This window comes from Zeugodacus cucurbitae, chromosome Y (genome assembly GCF_028554725.1).
Source record: "Zeugodacus cucurbitae isolate PBARC_wt_2022May chromosome Y, idZeuCucr1.2, whole genome shotgun sequence".
NCBI lineage: Eukaryota > Metazoa > Arthropoda > Insecta > Diptera > Tephritidae > Zeugodacus > Zeugodacus cucurbitae.
In genome coordinates this window covers 4,435,864-4,462,075 of record NC_071673.1, presented here as the reverse complement: position 1 = coordinate 4,462,075, position 26,212 = coordinate 4,435,864, and the positions used below count along the sequence as shown (strand labels likewise).

Below are 26,212 nucleotides of genomic sequence, written 5' to 3'. Positions count from 1 at the left end.
GAACAATTCATCTCAAGAAATGGACCCGTAAGTTGGCCACCAAGATCATGCGATTTAACGCCTTTAGACTATTTTTTGTGGGGCTACGTCAAGTCTAAAGTCTACAGAAATAAGCCAGCAACTATTCCAGCTTTGGAAGACAACATTTCCGAAGAAATTCGGGCTATTCCGGCCGAAATGCTCGAAAAAGTTGCCCAAAATTGGACTTTCCGAATGGACCACCTAAGACGCAGCCGCGGTCAACATTTAAATGAAATTATCTTCAAAAAGTAAATGTCATGAACCAATCTAACGTTTCAAATAAAGAACCGATGAGATTTTGCAAATTTTATGCGTTTTTTTTTTTAAAAAAGTTATCAAGCTCTTAAAAAATCACCCTTTATATTGAGACTAATATCGTAAGAATAAAAGAGATCTTAATGACAAGCCAAAATAACCTCTAAGTAGAGGTTAAATATTGTAATTTTAGTAAAGATCCCTAGTTTTACTAAGGAAATCTATCAATCAATATACATTCAACCTATACCAAATATAAATGAAGCAGAATTAAATATAAAAGAAAAGGAAATTTTATGTCTAAATGATGTTACATATAACAAGTAAGGAAGGGCTAAGTTCGGGTGTAACAGAACAATTTTATACTCTCGCAATTTATTTATTTAACTTTATTAATATTATATAATACACAATTTGACCCACATATTCGTCATATATATTGTATAAAGTCCATTGAAAGTTGGAAACCCTAATATTAGGTTAGAAGTGCCGAGGTCCTCATGTTCGATATATGGGGCCTTGACAACCCATGGTCCCATTTCGGTGATTTTTAGAATGGGGCTGCCACACTATAAACGTAGTATTTGTGCAAAGTTCTGCATCGATATCTTCACTAGTGCTTACTTTATACTATTATATATTGCAAAGTAAACGATTCAGATCGTCTTCAAAGTTCTGGTATATAGGAAGTAGGCGTGGTTGTGAAGTGATTTGGCCTATTTTCACAACATATCATTGGGATGTAAAGAAACTATTACAAACCAAGTTTCATTGAAATCGGTCGAGTAGTTCCTGAGATATGGTTTTTGACCCATAAGTGGGCGACGCCACGCCCATTTTCCATTTTGTAAAAAAATCTGAGTGTAGCTTTTATCTGCCATTTCCTATGTGAAATTTAGTGTGTCTGACGTTTTTGGTTAGTGAGCTAACCCACTTTTAGTAATTTTAAACCCAACCAAACCCAAAATTACATCCAAATATGCCTCTTCATAGTGCGATCCTTCATACCAAATTTTATTTCCATAGCTTTATTAATGGCTTAGTTATGGCACTTTATGCGTTTTCGGTTTTCGCCATTTTGTGGGCGTGGCAGTGGTCCGATTTTGCTGATTTTCGAACTTAACTTCTTATGGTGCCAAAGAACACGTGTTCCAAGTTTCATTAAGATATCTCAATTTTCACTCAAGTTACAGCTTGCACGTCTCCCTGATCATTTTGATATATATAACCCTATATATAACTCGTTTAGTTTTAGGACTTACAACCGAATCGAATCGTATATTTATTTAGGAGTCAAACTGAAATGAATTGTAAATATAAATATAATAACGAATCAAAAGTAATAGAAATGGATACCAACCATATTTATGTAATCAATGCAAAAAATATATTTCATTTATCATAACTGTAATTTTAAATTTTTTGGAGGATGGAGTCATATGTAGAAGTTCACGTAAGTGAGGAAAGTTTCTGACTGTCTTTCACTTGGGAGTGGCCAGGAACGATTCTTTTACATGTGGCTCAAGCAGCTCACGACTTCCGGTCTTAGACCAAGTATCCTCTGGGTAGCCAACAGACATCCGTTGGGAGGCGAGCTAAAGAGTGAAGGCGAAACACGCCTATGCGGTTGTGCGTAGGGTTTGGGACCCACCACATAAAAACACCCCCCAATGAAAAAGAAAAAACAGCCTCGGATGAGAGACCCCAATTTTGATGACGACCACTGCAAACGTTTAAAGGACTACGAAATAAGGGCATGTACCTGGAATGTCCGGACCCTTAATTGGGGAGGTGCCTCTGCCCAGCTGGTTGATGTCCTCGTAAGAGTAAAGGCTGACATCACCGCAATCCAAGAAATGCGATGGACCGGACAAGGACGGAAGAAGGTGGGTCCTTGTGACATCTACTACAGCGGCCATATAAAGGAGCGCAAATTCGGTGTGGGATTCGTGGTGGGAGAGAGACTCCGTCGTCGAGTCCTGGCATTCACTCCGGTGGATGAACGTCTAGCCACAATCCGCATCAAAGCGAGGTTCTTCAACATATCGCTGATTTGCGCCCACGCCCCGACGGAAGAGAAGGACGAAGTGATCAAAGATAACTTCTATGAGCGCCTAGAACGTACCTATGAGCGCTGCCCCCACCACGATGTCAAAATCGTGCTTGGCGATTTCAACGCTAGGGTGGGTAAAGAAGGTGTCTTTGGCACAACAGTCGGAAAATTCAGCCTCCATGACGAAACATCACCAAACGGTCTGAGGCTGATCGACTTCGCCGGGGCCCGAAATATGGTCGTCTGTAGTACTAGATTCCAGGATAAGAAAATCCATCAAGCTACTTGGCTGTCCCCGGATCGAATCACTCGCAACCAGATCGATCATGTTGTGATAGATGGACGACATGTCTCCAGTGTTTTTGATGTGCGTACGCTTCGTGGTCCCAACATCGACTCGGACCACTATCTTGTAGCAGCTAAGATACGCACCCGCCTCTGTGTAGAAAAGCGTACACGTCAACAAACACAAGGAAGGTTCGACATCGAGAAGCTGCAATCACAACCGACAGCCGAACGATTTTCTACTCTACTTGCACTCCTGCTCTCTGAGAGCACGCATCAGCATCTCGGTATAAGGGAGCTGTGGGACGGCATATCAAACTCCTTACGTACAGCTACAACCGAAACCATTGGTTTTCGGAAAAGTCAAAAAAAACAGCTGATATGATGAGGATTGTCGTCTCGTAGTGGAGAGAAAACAGACTGCCTACCTCGCAATGTTGCGATCGACCGCAACACGAGCGGGATGGGAAAGATACCGAGAGCTGAAGAGGGAAGCGAGACGCATTTGCAGACAAAAAAAAAAGAAAGAGGCCGAAATGCATGAGTATGAAGAGCTTGATAAGCTGGCCGACAGGGGTAATGCTCGAAAATTTTACGAAAAGATCCGGCGACTAACTGAAGGTTTCAAGACCGGAGCGCACTCCTGTAGGACCCCCAGAGGTGATCTAGTTATTGATGACCAGAGTATACTGAGTTTGTGGAGGGAACACTTCTCCAGCCTTCTGAATGGCAGTGAAAGTACAACACCAGGAGATGGCGAACCCGATTCCCCAATCGACAACGATGGAGCAGATGTTCCATTGCCCGACCGTGAAGAAATTCGAATAGCAATTACCCGCTTGAAGAACAATAAGGCGGCGGGTGCCGATGGATTACCGGCCGAGCTATTCAAATACGGCGGCGAAGAGCTGATAAGGTGCTTGCATCAGCTTCTTTGCAGAATATGGTCGGAAGAAAGCATGCCTGACGATTGGAATCTCAGTGTACTCTGCCCAATACACAAAAAGGGAGACCCCACAATTTGCGCTAATTACCGTGGGATAAGCCTCCTCAACATCGCGTATAAGGTTCTGTCGAGCGTATTGTGTGAAAGGCTAAAGCCCACCGTCAACAAACTGATTGGACCTTATCAGTGTGGCTTTAGACCTGGAAAATCAACAACGGACCAGATATTCACCATGCGCCAAATTTTGGAGAAGACCCGTGAAAAGAGGATCGACACACACCATCTCTTTGTCGACTTTAAAGCTGCTTTCGACAGCACGAAAAGGAGCTGCCTTTATGCCGCGATGTCTGAATTTGGTATCCCCGCAAAACTAATACGGCTGTGTAAGCTGACGTTGAGCAACACCAAAAGCTCCGTCAGGATCGGGAAGGACCTCTCCGAGCCGTTCGATACCAGACGAGGTTTCAGACAAGGTGACTCACTCTCGTGTGATTTCTATAACCTGATGCTGGAGAAAATAATACGAGCTGCAGAGCTAAACAGAGAAGGTACAATCTTCTATAAGAGTGTACAGCTACTGGCGTACGCCGATGATATCGATATCATTGGAAACAACAACCGCGCCGTTAGTTCTGCTTTCTCCAGACTGGATAAGGAAGCGAAACGTATGGGTCTGGTGGTGAACGAGGACAAGACGAAATATCTCCTGTCGTCAAACAAACAGTCAGCGCATTCGCGTCTTGGCTCCCACGTCACTGTTGACAGTCATAACTTTGAAGTTGTAGATAATTTCGTCTACCTGGGAACCAGCGTTAACAGCAATAACAATGTCAGCCTGGAAATCCAACGCAGAATCACTCTTGCCAACAGGTGCTACTATGGACTAAGTAGGCAATTGAAAAGTAAAGTCCTCTCTCGACGAACAAAGACCAAACTCTACAAGTCTCTCATCATTCCCGTCCTACTTTACGGTGCAGAAGCGTGGACGATGTCAACATCCGATGAGACGGCACTAGGAGTTTCGAGAGAAAGGTTTTGCGGAAGATTTATGGTCCCATAAGAATTGGCAACGGCGAATACCGCAGACGATGGAACGATGAGCTGTATGTGTTATTCGACGACATAGACATAGTCCAGCGAATAAAAAAACAGCGGCTACGCTGGCAAGGACATGTTGTTCGAATGGATGAAGGTGCTCCAGCTCTGAAAGTATTCGATGCAGTACCCGCTGGTGGAAGCAGAGGAAGAGGGAGACCTCCACTCCGATGGAAGGACCAGGTGGAGAGGGACCTGGCTTCGCTTGGAATAACCAATTGGCGCCAAACTGCCAGAAGGAGAGATGCGTGGCGCGCTGTTTTGGACTCGGCTATAACCGCGTAAGCGGTGTCTACGCCAGTCAAGAAGAAGAGAATTTTAACAACTTTACTATTAACGGTAATTATTTAATAAGATTTGAAAATTGTAATGTTAAAATTGATAACTTAGTCTATAGACATCGTAAACCTCTCACTATGAAATTACTACCAAATCCAGTTAAGGTAATTAATATTACAATCACAAAGAATTTAAGTATGGAAAAAATACATTTTCAAAACATTGAAAATATTCAAATAATAACAGAACTCAGACATGAGGCAAAAAAAAGGAAAATGATAAATTACTGTCTGATAACAATTGTGAGCCTTATAGTAGTAATATTGATAACCTGTAAATACAAAAAAAAAATAAGAGCACACAAGTTAAAGTTAACATTGAAAAATTCCTATGCAAGAGCAAGCCCAACCTATTGATCAAATGATGGAAAGGATCAAGTACTATTCCTCTTTGAATCGGGACGCTTCAATTTAGAGGTGGGGGAGTTAACACCAACGATAAGATATTGCAATATGAACTACTAAACAAATGTGTCCAATACATTACATTGGCACATCTACTATAAAGAATCGTGTTACACACTCGTTGTACCCATTAGATTGTAAGATGAACCTTTCATTTACTACATGTAGCGCGTCTAAAGTGGAACATATGTTCAAAAGTTGACTATTAGATTGTAAGAATATTTGTACTTAGTCTTAAGAACAGGATTGTATAAAAGTAAGTAAAATAAAGATAAAACGGTAGTCGTTCCCAAGACTCTGACGTTTTTCGGTCCCTTGACTAAATACTCGTTTTTTATTTGTTAAAAACCTATCTATCTTTTAGGTAGGAAGCAATTATTTCGCAATATTGTTTGGGTAACATGCATTTCAGTTTCAACAGTAGACTCGAATGCCAAACTCTATCAAAAGCCTGAGGCACGTCTAAGAAGGCCGCAGAACAAACGTTCTTTTTATCCATAGCATTTTCAACGAAATTAACGATTCGGTGTACCTGGACAATTGTTGAATGATGATTACGAAAGCCGAACTGATTTACTAGTATAAGGTGTTTTCGATCTATTATTGATTTGAGCCACTTTATGAGAACATTCACAAAGACTTTCGATAGAGCTGGCAGCAGCGATATTGGCCTGTAAGATGTGACATCATGTAGTGGTTTACAAGGCTTGGGTATCATAATAACTTCAGATACTTTCCAAAGCGATTGAGCGTATCTTAAGTATAATGCGCTGTTTACAATGTTTAAATTTTTTTTATACAATTCTTTGGTATATTGCGTAATATGTCTCCGGTTATTAAATCAATTTAAGTCTCCTGATAAGACTTTTAATTTCTTTACAAGTAACTGGAGAAATTCTGACGAGTGGATCCAACCAACTATTTTCACAGTTTAGCTCATCTCTATCGTTAGGTGTAAATGTGTTTCTCAAATGATTTGCAAATACTGCAGCTTTTTGTGCTTATTGGTGCGACATGTTTTATTTGTTTATTAATATTCCTTGCAGCTTTATAGAGCGAATAATCGGTAGTTTTATAAATAGTGAGTTTGGACAAATATGTTTTGAAGGAATAGTTTTTAAACTGTCTAATTTTTATTCTTAGTTCCGCTGTACATCTATTAAGCTCTGTTTTGAGAGCAGCCGACCTAGTTTGCTGCCATCTTCGAAGAAGTTTGCGTTTTTTATGGATTCCATCTAAGATGTATTTTGGGAATTTGTTTCCACTTAGATTCACGCGAATATTCGGTGTACTGTTCCACCCAGCATATGGAATTACTTTTGTGAAAGATTCAACTTCACAATCTAAGTCGACTTCTGTCGATATGCGCTTTAGATTAGAATCGACTTTATTCAGTATAGTCTTAAATTTATACCAATTAATATGTTTATTAGATAAAGAACACGTGCCAGACGAAATTACTGGTTTTTCACATAAAGTTAGTAAAACTGGTGAATGATCAGAGCTTAAATCTGAGCTATCTTCAGTACGTAAATTGATTTTCGATATTTTGTTGATGACAAAAAAGTCAAGTAGATCTGGTAATTTCCTGCTATCTGCAGTCCAATAAGTGGGCTTTCAGTAGTTCTTGACCTTTGGTTGTAGTTAAACGTGATCCCCAATGAGTGTGTTTTGCATTAAAGTCATCACCCATGATGTGCCTTCCGTTATATTTATACTCTCGCAACCTGTTGCATAGAGTATAATAGTTTTGTTCACATAACGGTTGTTTGTGTCACCAAGAAATATAAGAGTTAGATATGGGGTTATATATACATAAATGATCAGGATGACGAGTAGATTTGAAATCCGGATGTCTGTATGTCCGTCTGTCCGTCCGTCCGTCTGTCCGTGCAAGCGATAACTTGAGTAAAAATTAAGATATCTTAATGAAACTTGGAACACATGTTCCTTGGCACTCTGAGGAGGTTGCTTTCGAAAATGGGCAAAATCGGTCCACTGCCACGCCCACAAAATGGAGGAAACCGAAAACCTATATAGCTCATAACTAAGCCATAAATAAAGTTATGAAAATGAAATTTGGAACATAGGATCCCATTAGGGAGGGGCACATCTGGGTGTTATTTTTTTGGAAAAGTGAGCGTGACCCCGCCCCCAAATACGTTTTTTGTATATAACTCGCAAACCAATAAAGCTATATAAGCCAAACTTTCTGCAGTCGTTTGTTTTAGCCATTTCCTTATACAGTCCAACATGAAAGAAATCGGATAATAACCACGCCCACCTCCCATACAAAGGTTAGGTCGAAAATTACTAAAAGTGGGTTAACTCACTAACGAAAATCGTCAGACACACCAAATTTTACATAAGAAATGGCAGAAGGAAGCTGCACTGAAATTTTTTTACAAAATGGCAAATGGGCGTGGCGTCGCCCACTTATGGGTCAAAAACCATATCGTAAGAACTATTCGACCGATTTCAATGAAATTCGGTATATAAAATGTTATGATATATTCGAGTTGACAAGAAAAACATAAAAAGAGAAAACAAAAAAATAATATTTTGAAGGTTATCATTGTTGCTTTGTTAAAATATTTTTGTTATTGTTCAATTGTATAAGATTGTGTCGAAAGCCCAAAACAATTTGTAACAAATAAGGAAAGGCTAAGTTCGGGTCCAACCGAACATTTTATGCTCTCGCAATTTATTGATGTAATTTTATTAAGATAACACACAATTTGACCTATATATTCGGCATAAAGTCATATAGAAAATCATCATATATAGTATATGAGGGCTGATGTAATTCCAGAACCAATTTCACTTATTTTCAAGAATAGGGGCATCTTGGCACTTGTTAGTAGGCAAACAAACGGCACATTCGGCCTTGATATTACTCCTAAATTACGGCAAAATCGCCAAAAAATAGCGCTATAACGAAGATTTTCCAAATATTCAAGAAGTCGCTGGAGGTACTGCACAGGACCTTAAAAGATCTTGATTGTCGTTGAACGTTTTTGGTGGAGCCATAATTCTGTTAGCAGGTGATTTACGTCAGACTCTTCCAATTATTCCTGGATCAACTGTTATTGACGGGCTAATCGCATGCCTAAAATCATTTAATTTGTGGCGACACATAAAGAATCGCCAATTAACGATTAACATATGAGTGTTTTTGCAACAATATTAAATTGCTATTGTAGAAGCAGTTGGAAATGGTAGGGTCGCAGTTGACACCTCGATGGATTAATAGCATTTCCAACAGATTTCTAGATTTCCGTCACTTCATTGACTCGAAAGAGAAGTTTTCCTGACATGAAACCTCAAAATGATAACCATAAATGACTGATTGAATGATCTATATTGGTGGTAAAAAAAAGATATCGATGATCTTAATGCGACAATTTAGAATTTCGGTCCAGGAGAGTTGACACAGCTACAAACCAGGATGACGTAGTCAATTATCCCAAACTATTTAAAATTGCCTGTACTATCACCACTCACCTCCCATACAAAAGTTATGTTGAAAACTACTAAAAATGGGTTAACTCAATAACGAAAAACGCCAGAAACACTAAATTTCTCATAAGAAATGGCAGATGGAAGCTGCACTCAGATTTTTTTACAAAATGGAATATGGACGTGGCGTCGCCCACTTATGGGTCAAAAACCATATCTCAGGAACTACTCTACCGATTTCTATGAAACTTGGTTTGTAATAGTTTCTTTACATCCCAATGATATGCTGTGAAAATAGGCCAAATCGCTTCACAACCACGCCTACTTCCTATATACCAGAACTTTGAAGACGATCTGAATCGTTTACTTTGCAATATATAATAGTATAAAGTAAGCACTAGTGAAGATATCGGTGCAGAACTTTGCAAAAATACTACGTTTATAGTGTGGCAGCCCCATTCTAAACATCACCGAAATCGGACCATAGGTTTTAAAGGCCGCATATATCGAAGACGAGGACCTCGGTGCTTCTAACCTAATATTAGGGTTTCCAACTTTCAATGGACTTTATCTATACTAATAATCTCCGAAACTACTGGTTCGAATTGAATAATTCTTTTTGTGTTGGATAGTCTATTTATCGAGGAAGGCTATAGGCTATATCATATCATGACCAATAGGAGCGAAGAAACAGTGGTAAATGTGTAAAAACGTGATTTGGGCAACAATTCGATCTCAAAATGGCATTACGTTGGCTCTCGCATCTACTGGAATTGCAGCAACGCTACTTGAAGTTGGAAGAACGGCACATACGACACTGTAGCTTCAGTTAAACATGCAAATCTATGAAACATATATGAGATGAGCGCAATTTTCTAGAAGCACTTGACAGAACAATGAAAGATCTGTGGAATAATAATCATCGCTTTGGTGGCGTAATGATACTGTTATTGACAAACACATTCTGTTATTTCGAAATCAACAGCGACGGAGGAATTGAACGCATGTCTCAAGTCATCGTACTTGTGGCGGCACGCTAAAACCATATGATTGACCATGAATATGCGTGTGTTCCTGCAACAGGATAGCACCGCAGAAGATTTGCAAAGAACTGTGCACATTCCGGTTAATACTTCTAATGGTTTGATATCAATCCGAACATTAGCCAAATTTATCGTAACTACGATTGGTTGAGTGCACGCAGATTTTTAACTGTCAAAAATACCGATGTCGATGACTTAATCTATACGACTTAAAGTCAACTTCCGGGATATTTGTGTTCATACACATCGATCGACCATGTTGAAAATGAAGACGAAGCTGTGAATTATCCAGTGAAATTTCTAAATTCTTTGTCATTATAATGCTTTGTCATTTATTATGCTTCGCAATCTTCAAGCAGCTATCGAATAATGTAAAAGTTGCAAGAATTTTTTAACGGGACTGACAAGGGGGCAGTATGCTTCATTCTACGAATTTCTTTGAGTTCCAACGATTTGCCATTTCAGTTCAAACGTATTCAGTTTCCAATGACAATTGCATTTGGGATGACAATCAACAGGTCTCAAAGACAGTCTCTGGAGGTGTGTGGCATAAATTTTATTCATGGGTTGAAAAATCATCTTCTCTGTACATTTACGCACCTGAACAGAAAACAAAAAATGTTGTTTATTAAGCTGCGTTACATTGAAAAAAAAAATTTAGAAAAATCGCAAATAAATGTTTTCCAACACTATACAAATTCAACTTTGTTTTCAAAACAAATAATTTCACGCAGTACAACGACTGCGGAGTCAGCTAGTACAATATATATGACGAATATGTGGGTCAAATTGTGTATTATATAATATTAATAAAGTTTAATAAATAAATTGCGAGAGTATGAAATGTTCGGTTACACCCGAACTTAGCCCTTCCTTACTTGTTTGAACTGTATTTGTCTTACCTTGCTTAGCCATTTGAGCAAATGTAAGTTTAGAAGTTGATGGGAGGGGTCTTACTTCCTTCCTTCCTTTGTCCGCAACGGGGTTTTTCGCCTGAGCATTGACATTCTCCTCAACTGAATTACCATTGCTTTTGTCTCTAACTTTTTTACAGTTCTTTTGCAACCACACAACCTCGGTAGCTTGCAGGATAAGAATCGCCGCAGTTGCAACATTTGGCATGATCGTTTTCGGCTTTGGTGCATTCAGTTGTAAGATGTTTGCCTCCACATATCACACATCCCGATGGCTTACCGCAGAAGTTTTTTGTATGTCCAAGAGCTTGACAGTTTTTACACTAAGGAATTAATTTAGAGGTTTTAATAGGCTCAACCTTGATAACGGTATTAAGAATGATTTTGATGTGATAAACTTTCTTAATGTCCTCGGTAGCATCGAATACTACTAAAAACATATCCACCGTTTCTGTAGTCTTCCACTCAAGTTTGTTAATTGCATTTAACTCATTAAAGCATTCATCTTTAAGGTCGTTCAAGATGAATTGAGTGGTGTAAATTTTTTATCATTACCTTTATTGGCCTGTTATGTTTGCTCTCGCAGCTAAACCAAGGTATATTTTCGTTTGACAAGAATTTGGTTGTCGTTCGATAGTCAGTAGAATCAAATGTACGAAATAACGAAAACGCTAATTGTCAGGCCTGTTCGTTACATCGAATTTTTCGTTAATTCGAGTACTCACTTAGAGGTATGTTTTTCAATAAAAATTAGTTAAATATTCGTAAATTGCAGTTTAATAAATTGTCTTATTAATTATTTGTTAAAAAATTAAAAACCTTAACAGAACAATTCAAATCCAATAAATTCTTCCAAAATGGACCATTTCTGACACTTATACTTCTATTTGGGACTGATAAATAATTTTAAGCTTTTTTATAAAATTCAACATTTTTTTTTTCAATTTGCACATTTCTTTTGAATTCTTTTAAGTTTCATTTTTAATTCTGGCTCGAAGTTTTTTGATTTTTTTTCTATTTCTTCATATGTCTTCTTCAAGTTGTTCGTTAAACCGAGTATTTACGAATCCCCGATGTTCGTTATTTAAGGTACTCAATGCAACAAATTTGCTTGTTCGTTATAACGAATATTCATTATTTCGGAAAACTACTGTATTTAGTTTGTAGGCAGCGTTACTCAAAAGCTTTATTAAAAAAGCTTTATTAGAGCGGTAATATTCGAATGTAATTTATTAAAATCTTTAACATCGTTTATTATAATTGGTGGTGGTCGATGAATTTTGGTATCATTAATGGCCACATTTTCATTATTTTTCTTTTCCAAAGGGCTATTAATTGTTGGGGAACTATCAGCCTTACATTTTTTTGAAGAGCGCTTCTCAGTTTTTTTTAGCTAGTTCATCTTCATCCGTATTGTATACTTCATCAACACTTACATTTGATGGTTTTGGTACTATGCTAGCAGGCCTGCTTATACTGGCTTTCAGTTCTTCGTTTTCTTTTTTGAGTGCTATATTATCTTAGTGTAATTGATTACACATCGCTTCTAAGGTTTTAAACCTTTCATTTACAAGAGAGTTAGCCTTTTGTAACTCTTTAATTGAATATACACGACTCTTTCACCGAGACTCTTTCTCGGCGTCACCTCATGTTGAGGTTCAGCCATTTTTTGTTTTTAGCGATTTCCCTACTGGGTGTTAGTAACCTGTCGTTTAGTCGATAATGCAGTTTGGAATAAAATTTTTTATTCTGTATTTATTACACCTGTATGACAGCTTTGATCACAGCTGGTAATTGTAATAAGAGAACGTACGCACGTGTTTAGTACGGCTGTCCCCATTCACAGCACATTTGAGAGCAGCCGACCTAGTTTGCTGCCATCTTGGAAGAAGTTTGCGTTTTTTATGGATTCCATCTAAGATGTATTTTGGGAATTTGTTTCCATTTAGATTCACGCGAATATTCGGTGTACTGTTCCACCCAGCATTTTGAATTACTTTTGTGAAAGATTCAACTTCACAATCTAAGTCGGCTTCTGTCGATATGCGCTTTAGATTAAAATCGACTTTATTCAGTATAGTCTTAAATTTATACCAATTAATATGTTTATTAGATAAAGAACACGTGCCAGACGAAATTATTGGTTTTTCACATAAAGTTAGTAACACTGGTGAATGATCAGAGCTTAAATCTGAGCTATCTTTTATACGTAAATTGATTTTCGATACTTTGTTGATGACAAAAAAGTCAAGTAGATCTGGTAATTTCCTGCTATCTGCAGTCCAATAAGTGGGTCTCCCTGTCGAAATGACATTGCATTCAATAACTTGTATAGCTTTCAGTAGTTCTCGACCTTTGGTTGTAGATAAACGTGATCCCCAATGAGTGTGTTTTCCATTAAAGTCATCGCCCATGATGTGCCTTCTGTTATATTTATACTCTCGCAACAAATGTTGCTAAAGAGAGTATTATAGTTTTGTTCACATAACGGTTGTTTGTAACACCCAAAACTAAACGAGTTAGATATAGGGTTATATATACCAAAGTGATTAGGGTGAAGAGTGGAGTTCAAATCCGAATGTCTGTCTGTCCGTCCGTCCGTCCGTCAGTCCGTCCGTCTGTGCAAGCTGTAACTTGAGTAAAAATTAAGATATCCTGATGAAACTTGGCACACTTATTTCTTGGCACTATAGGAAGGTTGCTTTCGGAAATGAGCAAAATCGGACCACTGCCACGCCCACAAAATGGCAAAAACCGAAAACACTTAAAGTGCCATAACTAAGCTATAAATAAAGCTATGGAAGTAAAATTTGGTATGAAGGATCGCACTAGGAAGGGGCATATGTGGATGTATTATTTTTGGGGATGTGGACGTGGCCGCTCCCCCTACTAAGTTTTTTGTACATATCTCGCAAACTACTAAAGGTATATCAAGGAAACTTTCTAGAGTCGTTTCTTTTTGGTACTACCTTATACAGTCCAAAAATGGGGGAAATCGGATAATAACCGCGGCCACTAAATTTCTCATAAGAAATGGCAGATGGGAGCTGCACTCAGATTTTTTTACAAAATGGAAAATGGGCGTGGCGTCGCCCACTTATGGGTCAAAAACCATATCTCAGGAACTACTCGACCGATTTCAATGAAACTTGGTTTGTAATAGTTTCCTTACATCCCAATGATATGTTGTGAAAATAGGCCAAATCGCTTCACAACCACGCCTACTTCCTATATACCAGAACTTTGAAGACGATCTGAATCGTTTACTTTACAATATACATATAAAAGCCTCGTGAAGATATCGGTGCAGAGCTTTGCAAAAATACTACATTTATAGTGTGGCAGCCCCATTCTAAAAATCACCGAAAGCAGACCATAGGTTTTTAAGGCCCCATATATCGAACACGAGGATCTCGGTGCTTCTAACCTAATATAGGAGGTCAATGGACTTTATACAATATATATGACGAATATGTAGGTCAAATTGTGTATAATATAATATTAATAAAGTTTAATAAATAAATTGCGAGAGTATAAAATGTTCGGTTACACCCGAACTTAGCCCTTCCTTACTTGTTTGAACTGTATTTGTCTGACCTTGCTTAGCCATTTGCGCAAATGTAAGTTTAGAATTTGATGGGAGGGGTCTTCCTTCCTTCCTTCCTTTGTCCGTAACGGGATTTTTCGCCTGAGCATTGACATTCGCCTCAACTGAATTACCATTGCTTTTGTCTCTAACTTTTTTACAGTTCTTTTGCAACCATACAACCTCGGTAGCTTGCAGGATAAGAATCGCCGCAGTTGCAACATTTGGCAGGATCGTTTTCGGCTTTGGTGCATTCAGTTGTAAGATGTTTGCCTCCACATATCACACATCCCGATGGCTTACCGCAGAAGTTTTTTGTATGTCCAAGAGCTTGACAGTTTTTACACTGAGGAATTAATTTAGAGGTTTTAATAGGCTCAACCTTGATAACGGTATTAAGAATGATTTTGATCTGATAAAGTTTCTTAATGTCCTCGGTAGCATCGAATACTACTAAAAACATATCCACCGTTTCTTTAGTCTTCCACTCAAGTTTGTTAATTGCATTTAACACATTAAAGCATTCATCTTTAAGGTCGTTCAAGATGGATTGAGTATCACATGAGTGGTGTAAATTTTTTATCATTACCTTTATTGGCCTGTTATGTTTGCTCTCGCAGCTAAACCAAGGTATATTTTCGTTTGACAAGAATTTGGTTGTCGTTCGATAGTCAGTAGAATCAAATGTACAGTAATTTTCCGAAATAACGAACACATTAATTGTCAGGCCTGTTCGTTACATCGAATTTTTCGTTAATTCGAGTGCTCACTTAGAGGTATGTTTTTCAATAAAAATTAGTTAAATATTCGTAAATTGCAGTTTAATAAATTGTTTTATTAATTATTTGTTAAAAAATGAAAAACCTTAACAAAACAATTCAAATCCAATAAATTCTTCCAAAATGGACCATTTCTGACACTTATACTTCTATTTGGTACTGATAAATAATTTTAAGCTTTTTTATAAAATTCAACATTTTTTTTTTCAATTTGCACATTTTTTTTGAATTCTTTTAAGTTTCATTTTTAATTCTGGCTCGATGTTTTTTGATTTTTTTCTCTTTCTTCATATGTCTTCTTCAAGTTGTTCGTTAAACCGAGTAAACAAGCAAAAAATTTGCTTGTTCGTTATAAGCGACTTTTGTTAAAACGCATATTCGTTATTTCGGAAAACTACTGTATTTAGTTTGTAGGCAGCGTTACTCAAAAGCTTTATTAAAAAAGCTTTATTAGAGCGGTAATATTCGAATGCAATTTATTAAAATCTTTAACATCGTTTATTATAATTGGTGGTGGTCGATGAATTTTGGTATCATTAATGGCCTCATTTTCATTATTTTTATTTTCCAAAGGGCTATTAATTGTTGGGGAACTATCAGCTGTACATTTTTTTGAAGAGCGCTTCACAGTTTGTTTTAGCTAGTTCATCTTCATCCGTATTGTATACTTCATCAACACTTACATTTGATGGTTTTGGTACTGTGCTAGCAGGCTTGCTTATACTGGCTTTCAGTTCTTCGTTTTCTTTTTTGAGTGCTATATTATCTTAGTGTAATTGATTACACATCGCTTCTAAGGTTTTAAACCTTTCATTTACAAGAGAGTTAGCCTTTTGTAACTATTTAATTGAATATACACCAAGACTTAAGCAAGCTTAGACTCTTTCTCGGCGTCACCTCATGTTGAGGTTCAGCTATTTTTTGTTTTTAGCGATTTTCCTACTGGGTGTTAGTAACCTGTCGTTTGGTCGATAATGCAGTTTGGAATAAAACTTTTTTTTCTGTATTTATTAAACAGATATTTATTATGACAGCTCTGATCACAGCTGGTAATTGTAAGAAGAGAGAACAGCTGATTGTACATATAATCATTTGCGTACGCACGTGTTTAGTACGGCTGTTCACATTCACAATAACGTTTTGTGTTGTTTTTTTTTCTCCCTTCTCCTTTCTCTTTCCACAAATTGTTTTTATAAACTTTCGGTTCACTAACAAATCGCTTAAGCAATTTTGGTTTCTTTTTTTTACAAGATTCCGCGAACCACAAAAGTGAAGACACATTCAATCCACGCCACTCTCTGTCTTTCTTTCATGCACAAAAAAATCGGTTTCGCATTCAGCTTAACAATGTAATTTAGACTTTCCCACGGCTCCGAGAATTGCACTTGCATTCACTACAACTGTTCACTGTCAAAAAAAAAAAACTGCCAATTATGATACAAGCGAAAATCTTGATTAAAGAATTATGACGGAACAGACTGGGATGAAATCTCTTCGCTTAGAAAAATGGTCCCAGCTCTGAACGACATTTCGCAGATACAAATTCCATCAACAAAAGTAACATACGTGGTCGTTCCATATGACTACCCACTTTTGCCACATACCGTAGCACCAATGTTCATAAATATATGCCACAAATTTAATGTCGTGACCATACGTTCACAATATGCAATATCGTAAAACAGCTGTTTATTTTTACATGCATTTTATTTTATGACAATCTTGCAAATATGCGAGACCTTTTTCAGTGGCATTCATGGCATGCTTACAATTAATTCACAATTAGCTGATATTGCCACAAGCGCTCATTTAACTTGTGTTGCCATATTGCAAATTTACCATTTTTATATAATTGCGACGTTAAGTAAGTACCACTAATATTAATAACATTCTCCCATACATATTGATATGGGCGTGGGTATGCCTGAAGTAGCCACGTTGCAGCAGCACCATCTAAATGAGCCTCGATTACCTACCAACAGATAACACATAACACAAAAACGTCACACCAGTACTCAAACCCGAAATCCTCCAATCAACCCAGACACACACCATATACCACACTCACCACATCCCCATTTACCATCCACACCATACACCACATTTGCATTCTTCACGTGACAATCCCGTCAGTTTTAAAAATGTATAATTTTTACTTTAAATTAAAAGTCGTTTGACTTTGACTAAACCACCCTTTGCGAAAACAAAGGGAAATTTTCTTAAGTCAATGCCCAAAAGATCTGTGAGGTACAACATTTCGTATTCTGTGTCTAAAATAAACGATATTTTCTTGATAAATTGTTAAAATGTCAAATGCTCTTGACAATGCTCTTTACGAATAAAATACTTGTTGTGAAAAGTAAATTTGTGACAATAGAAAATATTTTACTTTTGTTAATATTGTTAAAGGAGCTACTGCTGGCGTGTGCTGATGATGTTAATATCATTAAAAGCAACGACAGCGTCGTTAGTTGACCTTTTTCTAGACTGGATAAGGATAAGACGAAATATCAGTCAGCATATTCGCGGCTTGGTTCACACGTCACTATTGACCGTCATAACTTTGAAGTTGTAGACAATTTCGTATACCTAGGAACCAGCATTGGCAACACCAACAATGTCAGCCTCACTCGTGCCTACAGGTGATACTTTGGATTGAGTAGACAATCTCTCGACTAACCGAAATAAAACTCTACAAGTCGCTCATTATTCGTGTCCTGATGGATGGTATTAGGTGTTTTCGAGAGATTTCAGCGAGTATATAGATAGCGGCTATACTGGGTGGTCATGTTGTTCAAATCGCTACTGGAACCAGAGCAAGAGGAAAGCCTCCATTCCTTTGGAAAGTGAGCTGGCTGCGCATACATCTTTATTCTTGGCCGCCGAAATTGCTTGCCCACTAAACCATTCATAGTGATGTAGAAATAATTTCGAACTTAGACGTTTTGCAAATGTACGAAGTGTTTTTAAGTCATATACAGTACTTTTCGCTTAGTTGCACATCAAAATTTTCGTTCAATTAACCGGGGAATCAATTAACAGATACTCGCTTAATTGAACAATTTGTTGTTAATTGTTTAAGTGAACAGTGGGTTCAATTACAGGAATCACACATTTCACAATTTCACAACATGTACATATCTTTAATATACTTAATAAAATATTAGGTTGTATATCCCTGTATTTGACAGCCTAATATATGATTGTATACATTAAATTAAAATTGTAAATATACTCATGTTTTCAACATCTGAAATCCACCTAATCCCTTATTTGAATATTTTTTATCCTTAAAGGAAAAAATTCAATAACCATATTATGTATAATACTATGTAATCTATGTATCTATTAATGTACATTAGGGTGAGTCAATTTGTATGGAGCAAAAAAAATGCACCAAGCGGTTATCAAAATCGTAAACTACGATGAATTCTAAGAAAATTTTCCCAAGAAACCATGGGTCTAAAATCAAAATGGAGCTTCCGGTTTTTAACGAGAAACTTTTCATTTTGTTTTTTTATATGTTACCTATCCACCCATAAAAAGTAAAATATTAATAAATATAATTTCAAACTTTAATAGCTTTAATCTTCCGCGAAATCGTATTGCAGTTAACAATTTAATTTTATATCTATATATAAAGCAAAAACTTAACTGTTAAGGCCAAACAAAATATAATATACTTCTAAAGTTCACAATTAATTAGTTTTAAGGTCTTGTTTGCTGTCCATCCTAGATGTTGCGATCCGACTTGCAACCGTGACTGCCATAACACCATCACGATTTTTTTCAATAGTTCGACGTGAAACGCTAGTCAGCAGTATATTTACATAAGAGTGAACTGTCATATATTACCGAGTTGTAATACTTAACATTAAAGTACATAGGTACGTAAACTTTCATGACAAACGTTGCTAAAATTCTTATATTTTCGGATGGTGAATTTGTTGTTACGTACAATCGCAGAAGTCTACTATCTTTGGTTAACCAACGAGAGTGAACGCTGGGTCCAGGTTTCACGTTGCTTAAATTTTCTGGACAGAAACGGTTATGAATCGTGTTGGCTATCCGATACAAGTACTTAACGTCCGTTGAAAGAGTTGTTTCCTGTTCTGACGACAAGGAAGGAGGCATATTCCCCAGCAAAATACGCTGTCGGGTACAACCTACAAAAAGAACAAGTTACTTATTTAGAACCAAAAATATAGATCTTTATTAAAGTACTAATTCATTGCTTACCTGAATCTGTTCACAGGTTTGCATTAATTTTGTCAGAGCTCCAGTGTCAGTTCGCGGTCCACTTGTAGTTGATTTTTCTAGCGCACAAAATAAGTGGCGAAAAGGTAACTCATTAAAATGTAACAAGCAAACAAACCAGTGCAATGGTTTGTCTAAAAGTACTTCAAACCGTCGTAATATGCCGTTTTCCGTGCCAGTATTGCTGACTTCACCGTCGGAGCAAATACCAACCAGATCGAAAAGAGCTAAGTCCTTTTTAACAAAGAAGTCATATAGCAGCTTTTGTTTTGTACCAGCGTCCTCAGCATTGAGTGTTAAATGACCCAAGAGTTCAATTTTAGGTTCTCGCACAACCACGATGTGAGATTCTTTAACCACTTTTGGGTGAAGCTTATGATTAACCTTCTCCATTGTCAATGATTCATATTTTCTGCCATCAAATGAGAATGCCAGCACGCTGGAATCCCTGCATTGTTTTTGGCGCACAGAATCCCTTTCTTTTTTTCTTTTCTTTTCTCGCGCTACTTTACATTTGTCCACAATAATAAGTTCCCCATTGTCGTCTTTGAAATCTATATCTTTAAAAAGTGCCGTAGCCAAACACGCAGTAACTCTGTCTGACACACCAAATCTGTCGCACATCATAGCATAATTGGGGGTATCAAGCCTTTTCGTATACGGGCCGCGCTTAATAACAATTGGCCTTTCTGCATTTAGTGTTTTGAACACAAGATCTTCATCAACGTTCATATCTGATGAGTCAGGCCGGTAAGATGAATATTCAGTAGCTATTGGAGCCAACTCCAAATCAACAATATCCGCCAGGACCGCTGGAATTGTCAGTCAGTTCTCGCGGTATGCTGATCAGTCAAAAATTCGTGTAAATGATCAGGCATCAAACCACATGAGCAACAATTTCTTTGTAAATTGCACTTGCATTTTCCAATATAGAATAAGTTGTTCATAGTCTTGATAAATGCGGTGTATTTTTAGATGCAGACGTGTGATTGTACAGAAAAATACCGTTATATGGGAGGTGGCTGCAGTTTTTGCCCAATTTTAATCATTTTCATAATCTCACCTAACTAGGCACAATCTAAAATGTGTACCAAATTTACACGAAATCGATAAAGTAGTTCCAGAGATTTACATATGCACTCAAAAGTGGGCGGTGACATGCCAAAATTTTCATATAGTCGGATTTCTGGCTGCAATACAAGACCGAATACCAAACTCAAGATGTTTCCCTTCAACAGTTATTAAAATTTCTGATCTTTAGTGTTTTCAAAAATTACCGTTATATGGCAGGTGGGCGTGGTTTTAGTCCGCTTTTGATAATTTTCCAAATATCGCTTACATAGGCATAATGTAATACGTATACAGAATTTTAAAAAAATCGGTGAGGTGGTTTCAGAGATATACATATGAACTCATAAGTGGGCAGTGAAACGCCCCCATAAAAAATTTCTGTACTGTCGAATTTTCTGCTTAAATACAACATCACATACCAAATTTGAGCAAATTAGCTTCGATATCAACAAAGAAGCAAACAATCGACAGTGGAATAGCAATTTGATTTTTTTTTACAAAATACAATATACGAAAGTTTCTCGTTAAAAACCGGAAGCTCGATTTTCATTTTAGACCCATGGTTTCTTGGGCAAGATTCGTTAGAAGTTAGAAGATTCGTTTTTTTTTTCAACAATATTATTTGGTGGAGTTAACCGGGGAAATTTAAATGGAAATTTATTTTTGATGACATATATTTTGAACCAACTAAGCGGGAAAATCAATTAACCGAGTCCAATTATCCGAGAAAATATACATGTGCTTTCATATCCTATATTTTTTGCCCGATAACACCGTTCAATTACACGGGGAAACCAATTAACCCTAGGGTCAATTAAACGAAAAGTACTGTATATAAACTATTTTTATACTCTCGCAACAAATGTTGCTAAAGAGAGTATTATAGTTTTGTTCACATAACGGTTGTTTGTAACACCTAAAACTAAACGAGTTAGATATAGGGTTATATATGTATACCAAAGTGATCAGGGTGAAGAGTGGAGTTCAAATCCGAATGTCTGTCCGTCCGTCCGTCCGTCTGTGCAAGCTGTAACTTGAGTAAAAATTAAGATATCTTGATGAAACTTGGCACACTTATTTCTTGGCACCATAGGAATGTTGCTTTCGAAAATCAACAAGCAAGGTTTCGAGCAAAATCGGACCACTGCCACGCCCACAAAATGGCGAAAACCGAAAACACATAAAGTGACATAACTAAGCCATAAATAATTATTTGGATGTAATTTTTTTGGAGAAATGGGCGTGGCCCCGCCCCCTACTAAGTTTTTTGTACATATCTCGCAAACCAATAGAGCTATATAAACGAAACTTTCTGCAGTCGTTTTTTTAGTCACTTCCTAATACAGTCCAAAATTGAAAGAAATCGGGTCATAACCACGCCCACCTCCCATACAAAAGTTAGGTTGAAAATTACTAAAAGTGGGTTAACTCACTAACGAAAAACGTCAGAAACGCTATGTTTCACATAAGAAATGGTAGATGAAAGCTGCACTCAGATTTTTTTACAATATGGAAAACGGGCGTGGCGTCGCCCACTTATGGGTCAAAAACCATATCTCAGGAACTACTTGACCGATTTCAATGATTTGTAAAAGTTTCCTTACATCCCAATGATATGTTGTGAAAATAGGCCAAATTGCTTCACAACCACGCCTACTTCCTATATACCAGAACTTTGAAGACAATCTGAATCGTTGACATTACAATATATAAAGTAAGCACTAGTGAAGATATCGGTGCAGAACTTTGCACAAATACTATGTTAATAGTGTGGCAGCCCCATTATAAAAATCGCCGAAATCGGACCATAGGTTTTTAAGGCCCCATATATCGAACACAAGGACTTCGGTGCTTCTAACCTAATATTATGGTTTCCAACTTTCAATGGACTTTATACAATATATATGTAAATACAATATATATATAAAATGTTCGGTTACACCCGAACTTAGCCCTTCCTTACTTGTTTTTTTTTTAATTTAAGTAGAAGTAGTGCTAGAAACTGATGTTGTTACAGTTAACTCTATAAATTTTAGGTATTACTTACATTCTTTGTTTTAGTTGTCGCATCTTCTCCGCTATTGATTGAGCGAAACTGATACTGAAAAATAAATACATACGTCAAAAATTAGCAATTAATAGTTGACTTATATTGACTTATCGCCTATGTTGACATGTTGCGAACCCTGCTTCCCATGCAAAGGTTATGTTGAAAACTACTAAAAATACTTTAATTCAGTAAGTGAAAACACTAGAATCCTTAAATTCCATGGTAAAGATGGTGCAGAAGATCTTCGAAGGAAATTCGAAATTCAAAGGAGATCTATTTTTACAACTAGTGCGCTTCTCTGCCAAATTTGGGCAAAATCGAATCAATACTTCCTAGGTATATGGGGGCTATATACCTAAATACAAATTTTCAAACTTATATCGAACTTATACCGTATATATTGGTTAATATGTGAGATATCTTAGCGAAATTTAGTTAAGATATAATCTTGGAAATTATGTAGATGAGTGGTGAAAATGAATAAAAATGGTCTAGTAATTATCGCAGACCGCATAAACTTTATAGGATAGTATCATTTGTAAACTGCTTTCAGCTTTTCTCTATCAACATTTCTATAAAATGTACTAGCTGACCCGGCGAACTTCGTACCGCCTTAGCGTAAATTTGATGCACTACTTTATTTTGTATAGCTTATGTATGCGTACCTATTCAATTTGAACTGGAATCTATAATATCCTCAATATAAAAATGAATACATATTCCCATGGTCTCGTCATACCTGAGAAGGACTTTACTAATTTCATTAAATAAAAAACAAAATATGTATATATTTTCATAATAGTGTTTATTCCGTAGGGTTCAATAATTTCACTTATATTTTTACAAATCGCTATTGAGCAACTGGCCATTTTGAAGTAAACACTGAGCTCAATATCGCGGGCACTCTAGAAAGCAAGTAATAGCCTTCACTGCTTCTGTCTATTCCAGTCTTTCCCAAAGTCGGTGATGCAGGTGTCAAGGGGGGCGGTAAGAGACCCAGAAAGAAAATGGGGGCATTGTGTAGAGGCCTGGGGGGTGGTTTGTAATTTTATTTAGCTAGGAGGGCTCTTAGACAACGACTGCATGAGCTCTCGACTCTCAACAACAACTTGTGAACTCATATGAATTAAAAGATTGCTCAAACTCGGTTCTATATTTCTCTCCGCCTAGTTCATATATCTGTCCTATTTTATTAAATATAGAAAAAATGAAAATCATGTCAATCGGTCGCTCCATTTCATAATGAAAGTAGACACAAACAAACAAATAAAAAGGCAACGGACACACTTTCGCATTATAATAGTTATTAGTTCTCGTAGATATTTATCATGTTTTAACAAGTTTTTGTTAAATAAACCAAATTGTGCATTCCTGTATCAATCGGCTGGTTCATTGAATACTTGTTTGGACTTGTTGTGTACGGTTGAGCGTCGAATGAGATAAATGAGTTTATGCATGTTTGTTTTATTCCTGTCGGTGCGTGCTGCTTAAGCATTCCTATATAAACAATGTAAAATCCGCGCAATATAAGAGCAGTACTTACGCCTCCTTTACACTACTCGCGAAGTTGAACGTATTTCTCAAAGCAAGACAGTGTCGGAAGTAAAAAAGAAGAGATCGGCAATACTGGGCGGAATATTTTAAATTCGGATTCATTGAAAATCACACAAACCCAACGTCGCCTTTGTGTCTTCTATGTCTAAATACATTTTCGAATGAAGAAATGAAGCCTTCAAGACTGCAAGATCATTTGAATAAAATGCATCCAGATAAGAAAGACAAGACATGTAGCATATTTTCAAGACCTAGAGAAGAAGCATAAAACTCAGCCAAGTGTAGCAAAACTATTTTCGGCGACTGCTAAGCTAGATGAGCTTCGTACAATATCTCTTTGTTAATTGCTCAAAAAGACAAACCACATAACATGGGAGAAGAGTTAATATTGCGAGCAATAAATAAAGTAATAACTACTGTGCGTCATAAGCCGGCCGCAGACATTATCCGATAAATTCCTTGGAGTAATAAAAAATAAAAAATATATTTATTCTCAAAGTGGGCAGTAGACAAAATAAGTTTGGGAACCACTGCTCTATTTGCTTTTTGATAAACTATATTTTTATATTCTCGCAACAAAGTTGCTATGAGAGTATAATAGTTTTGTTCACATAACGGTTGTTTGTAACACCTAAAACTAGACGAGTTAGATATAGAGTCATATATACCAAAGTGATCAGGGTGAGTATATTTGAAATCCGGATGTCTGTCGTTCGTCCGTCTGTGCGTCTGTGCAAGATGTAACTTGAGTAAAAATTAAAATATCTTAATGAAACTTGGAACACATGTTTCATAGGGCAGTGAGAGGGTTGCTTTCGAAAATGGGCGAAAGCGAACCGATGCCACTCAAAATGGCGAAAACCAAAAACCCATAAAGTGTCATAAATAAGCCATAAATGAAGTTAAAATTTGGAATAAGGAATCGCGCTAGGAAGGGGCATATTTGGGTGTCGTTTTTTGGGAAAGTGGGCGTGGCCCCGCCCACAAATCGGTTATTTATATATAACTCGCAAATCAATAAAGCTAACTGAAAACGGATAATAACCACGCCCACCTCTCATACAAATGTTAGGTTGAAAATTACTAAAAGTGAGTTAACTCACTAAGGAAAAACGACAGAAACACTAAATTTCACAGAAATAATAGTAGAAGGAAGCTGCACTCAGATTTTTTTACAAAATGAAAAATGGGCGGGGCATCGCCCACTTATTATTATTAACCCAAACGATTACCCTCCTCCCGCCCAACCGACGCGTGGGGCGCAGTCCGCATACGAGCGGAATTTGCCGAGTCTAGAAAGGCAAGAGATTTTTAAGCGTCCGGTTCTCAAACTGCTCAGCTACAGAAAGAAACATTTCAACAGCTGAGATTTAAAAATTTATAAAAACAAAAAGTTAAAAATTTCTGAATATTATTTATTAAGAGAAGACAAAATAGTTTTTTTGATGCTAAATATTGAGTCAGATGGATCAAATGTGCTGGAATGCGAATTAAAATCATGACATATTCGGCAGAATGGTTCATTTAACTCAAAATTTGTTCTAGAAGATTTTAGAAAAAATGGTCTAAACTGCCTGGATGAACGCAATGGGACATTAAACTTAATATCAGACAAAAGGAATGAACTACAAACTAAACCATTCAGAAGTTTTACTAGAAAAATTATACCTAGCATTTCTCTGCGACTAGTGAGTGTGGGAAGACTTATAAGTTTTAAACGACTAGTATACGGGGGAAGATTCAATCTTGAATCCAAAAGCAGGAACTACTTACTCTACAGATTTCAATGAAATTCGGTATATAATATTTTCTTGTCACCCTGATAACACGGACAAAAAATGGGCGAAATCGGTTCACAACCACGACTACTTTCTTTATAACTCAAATTTTAATTCCATCTGATTCCTTCACTTTATCATGTACTAGCTGACTCCCCAGTCGTTGCACTGCGTGAAATTATTTGTTTTGAAAACAAAGTTGAATTTGTATAGTGTTAGAAAACATTTATTTGCGATTTTTCTAATTTTTTTTCAATGTAACGCAGCTTAATAAACAACATTTTTTGTTTTCTGTTCCGGTGCGTAAATGTACAGAGAAGATG

General features: G+C 37.0%; 1 protein-coding gene across 8 annotated transcripts in view; it reads right to left on the bottom strand.

Annotated features, from left to right (window-relative positions):
- Window positions 1-26,212, bottom strand: part of LOC128923552 (protein rtoA-like) — a 2,411,103-nt gene that overhangs the window by 1,732,445 nt on the left and 652,446 nt on the right. For 5 of the 8 annotated variants that reach the window (XM_054235822.1, XM_054235823.1, XM_054235826.1 and 2 more), the window contains one exon: window positions 22,555-22,608. The exons of the other annotated variants lie outside the window; for them this stretch is intronic. In XM_054235822.1, the coding sequence (XP_054091797.1) occupies window positions 22,555-22,608 (54 nt within the window). The remainder of the gene's footprint in view (window positions 1-22,554; window positions 22,609-26,212) is intronic. 8 annotated transcript variants of the gene reach the window in all.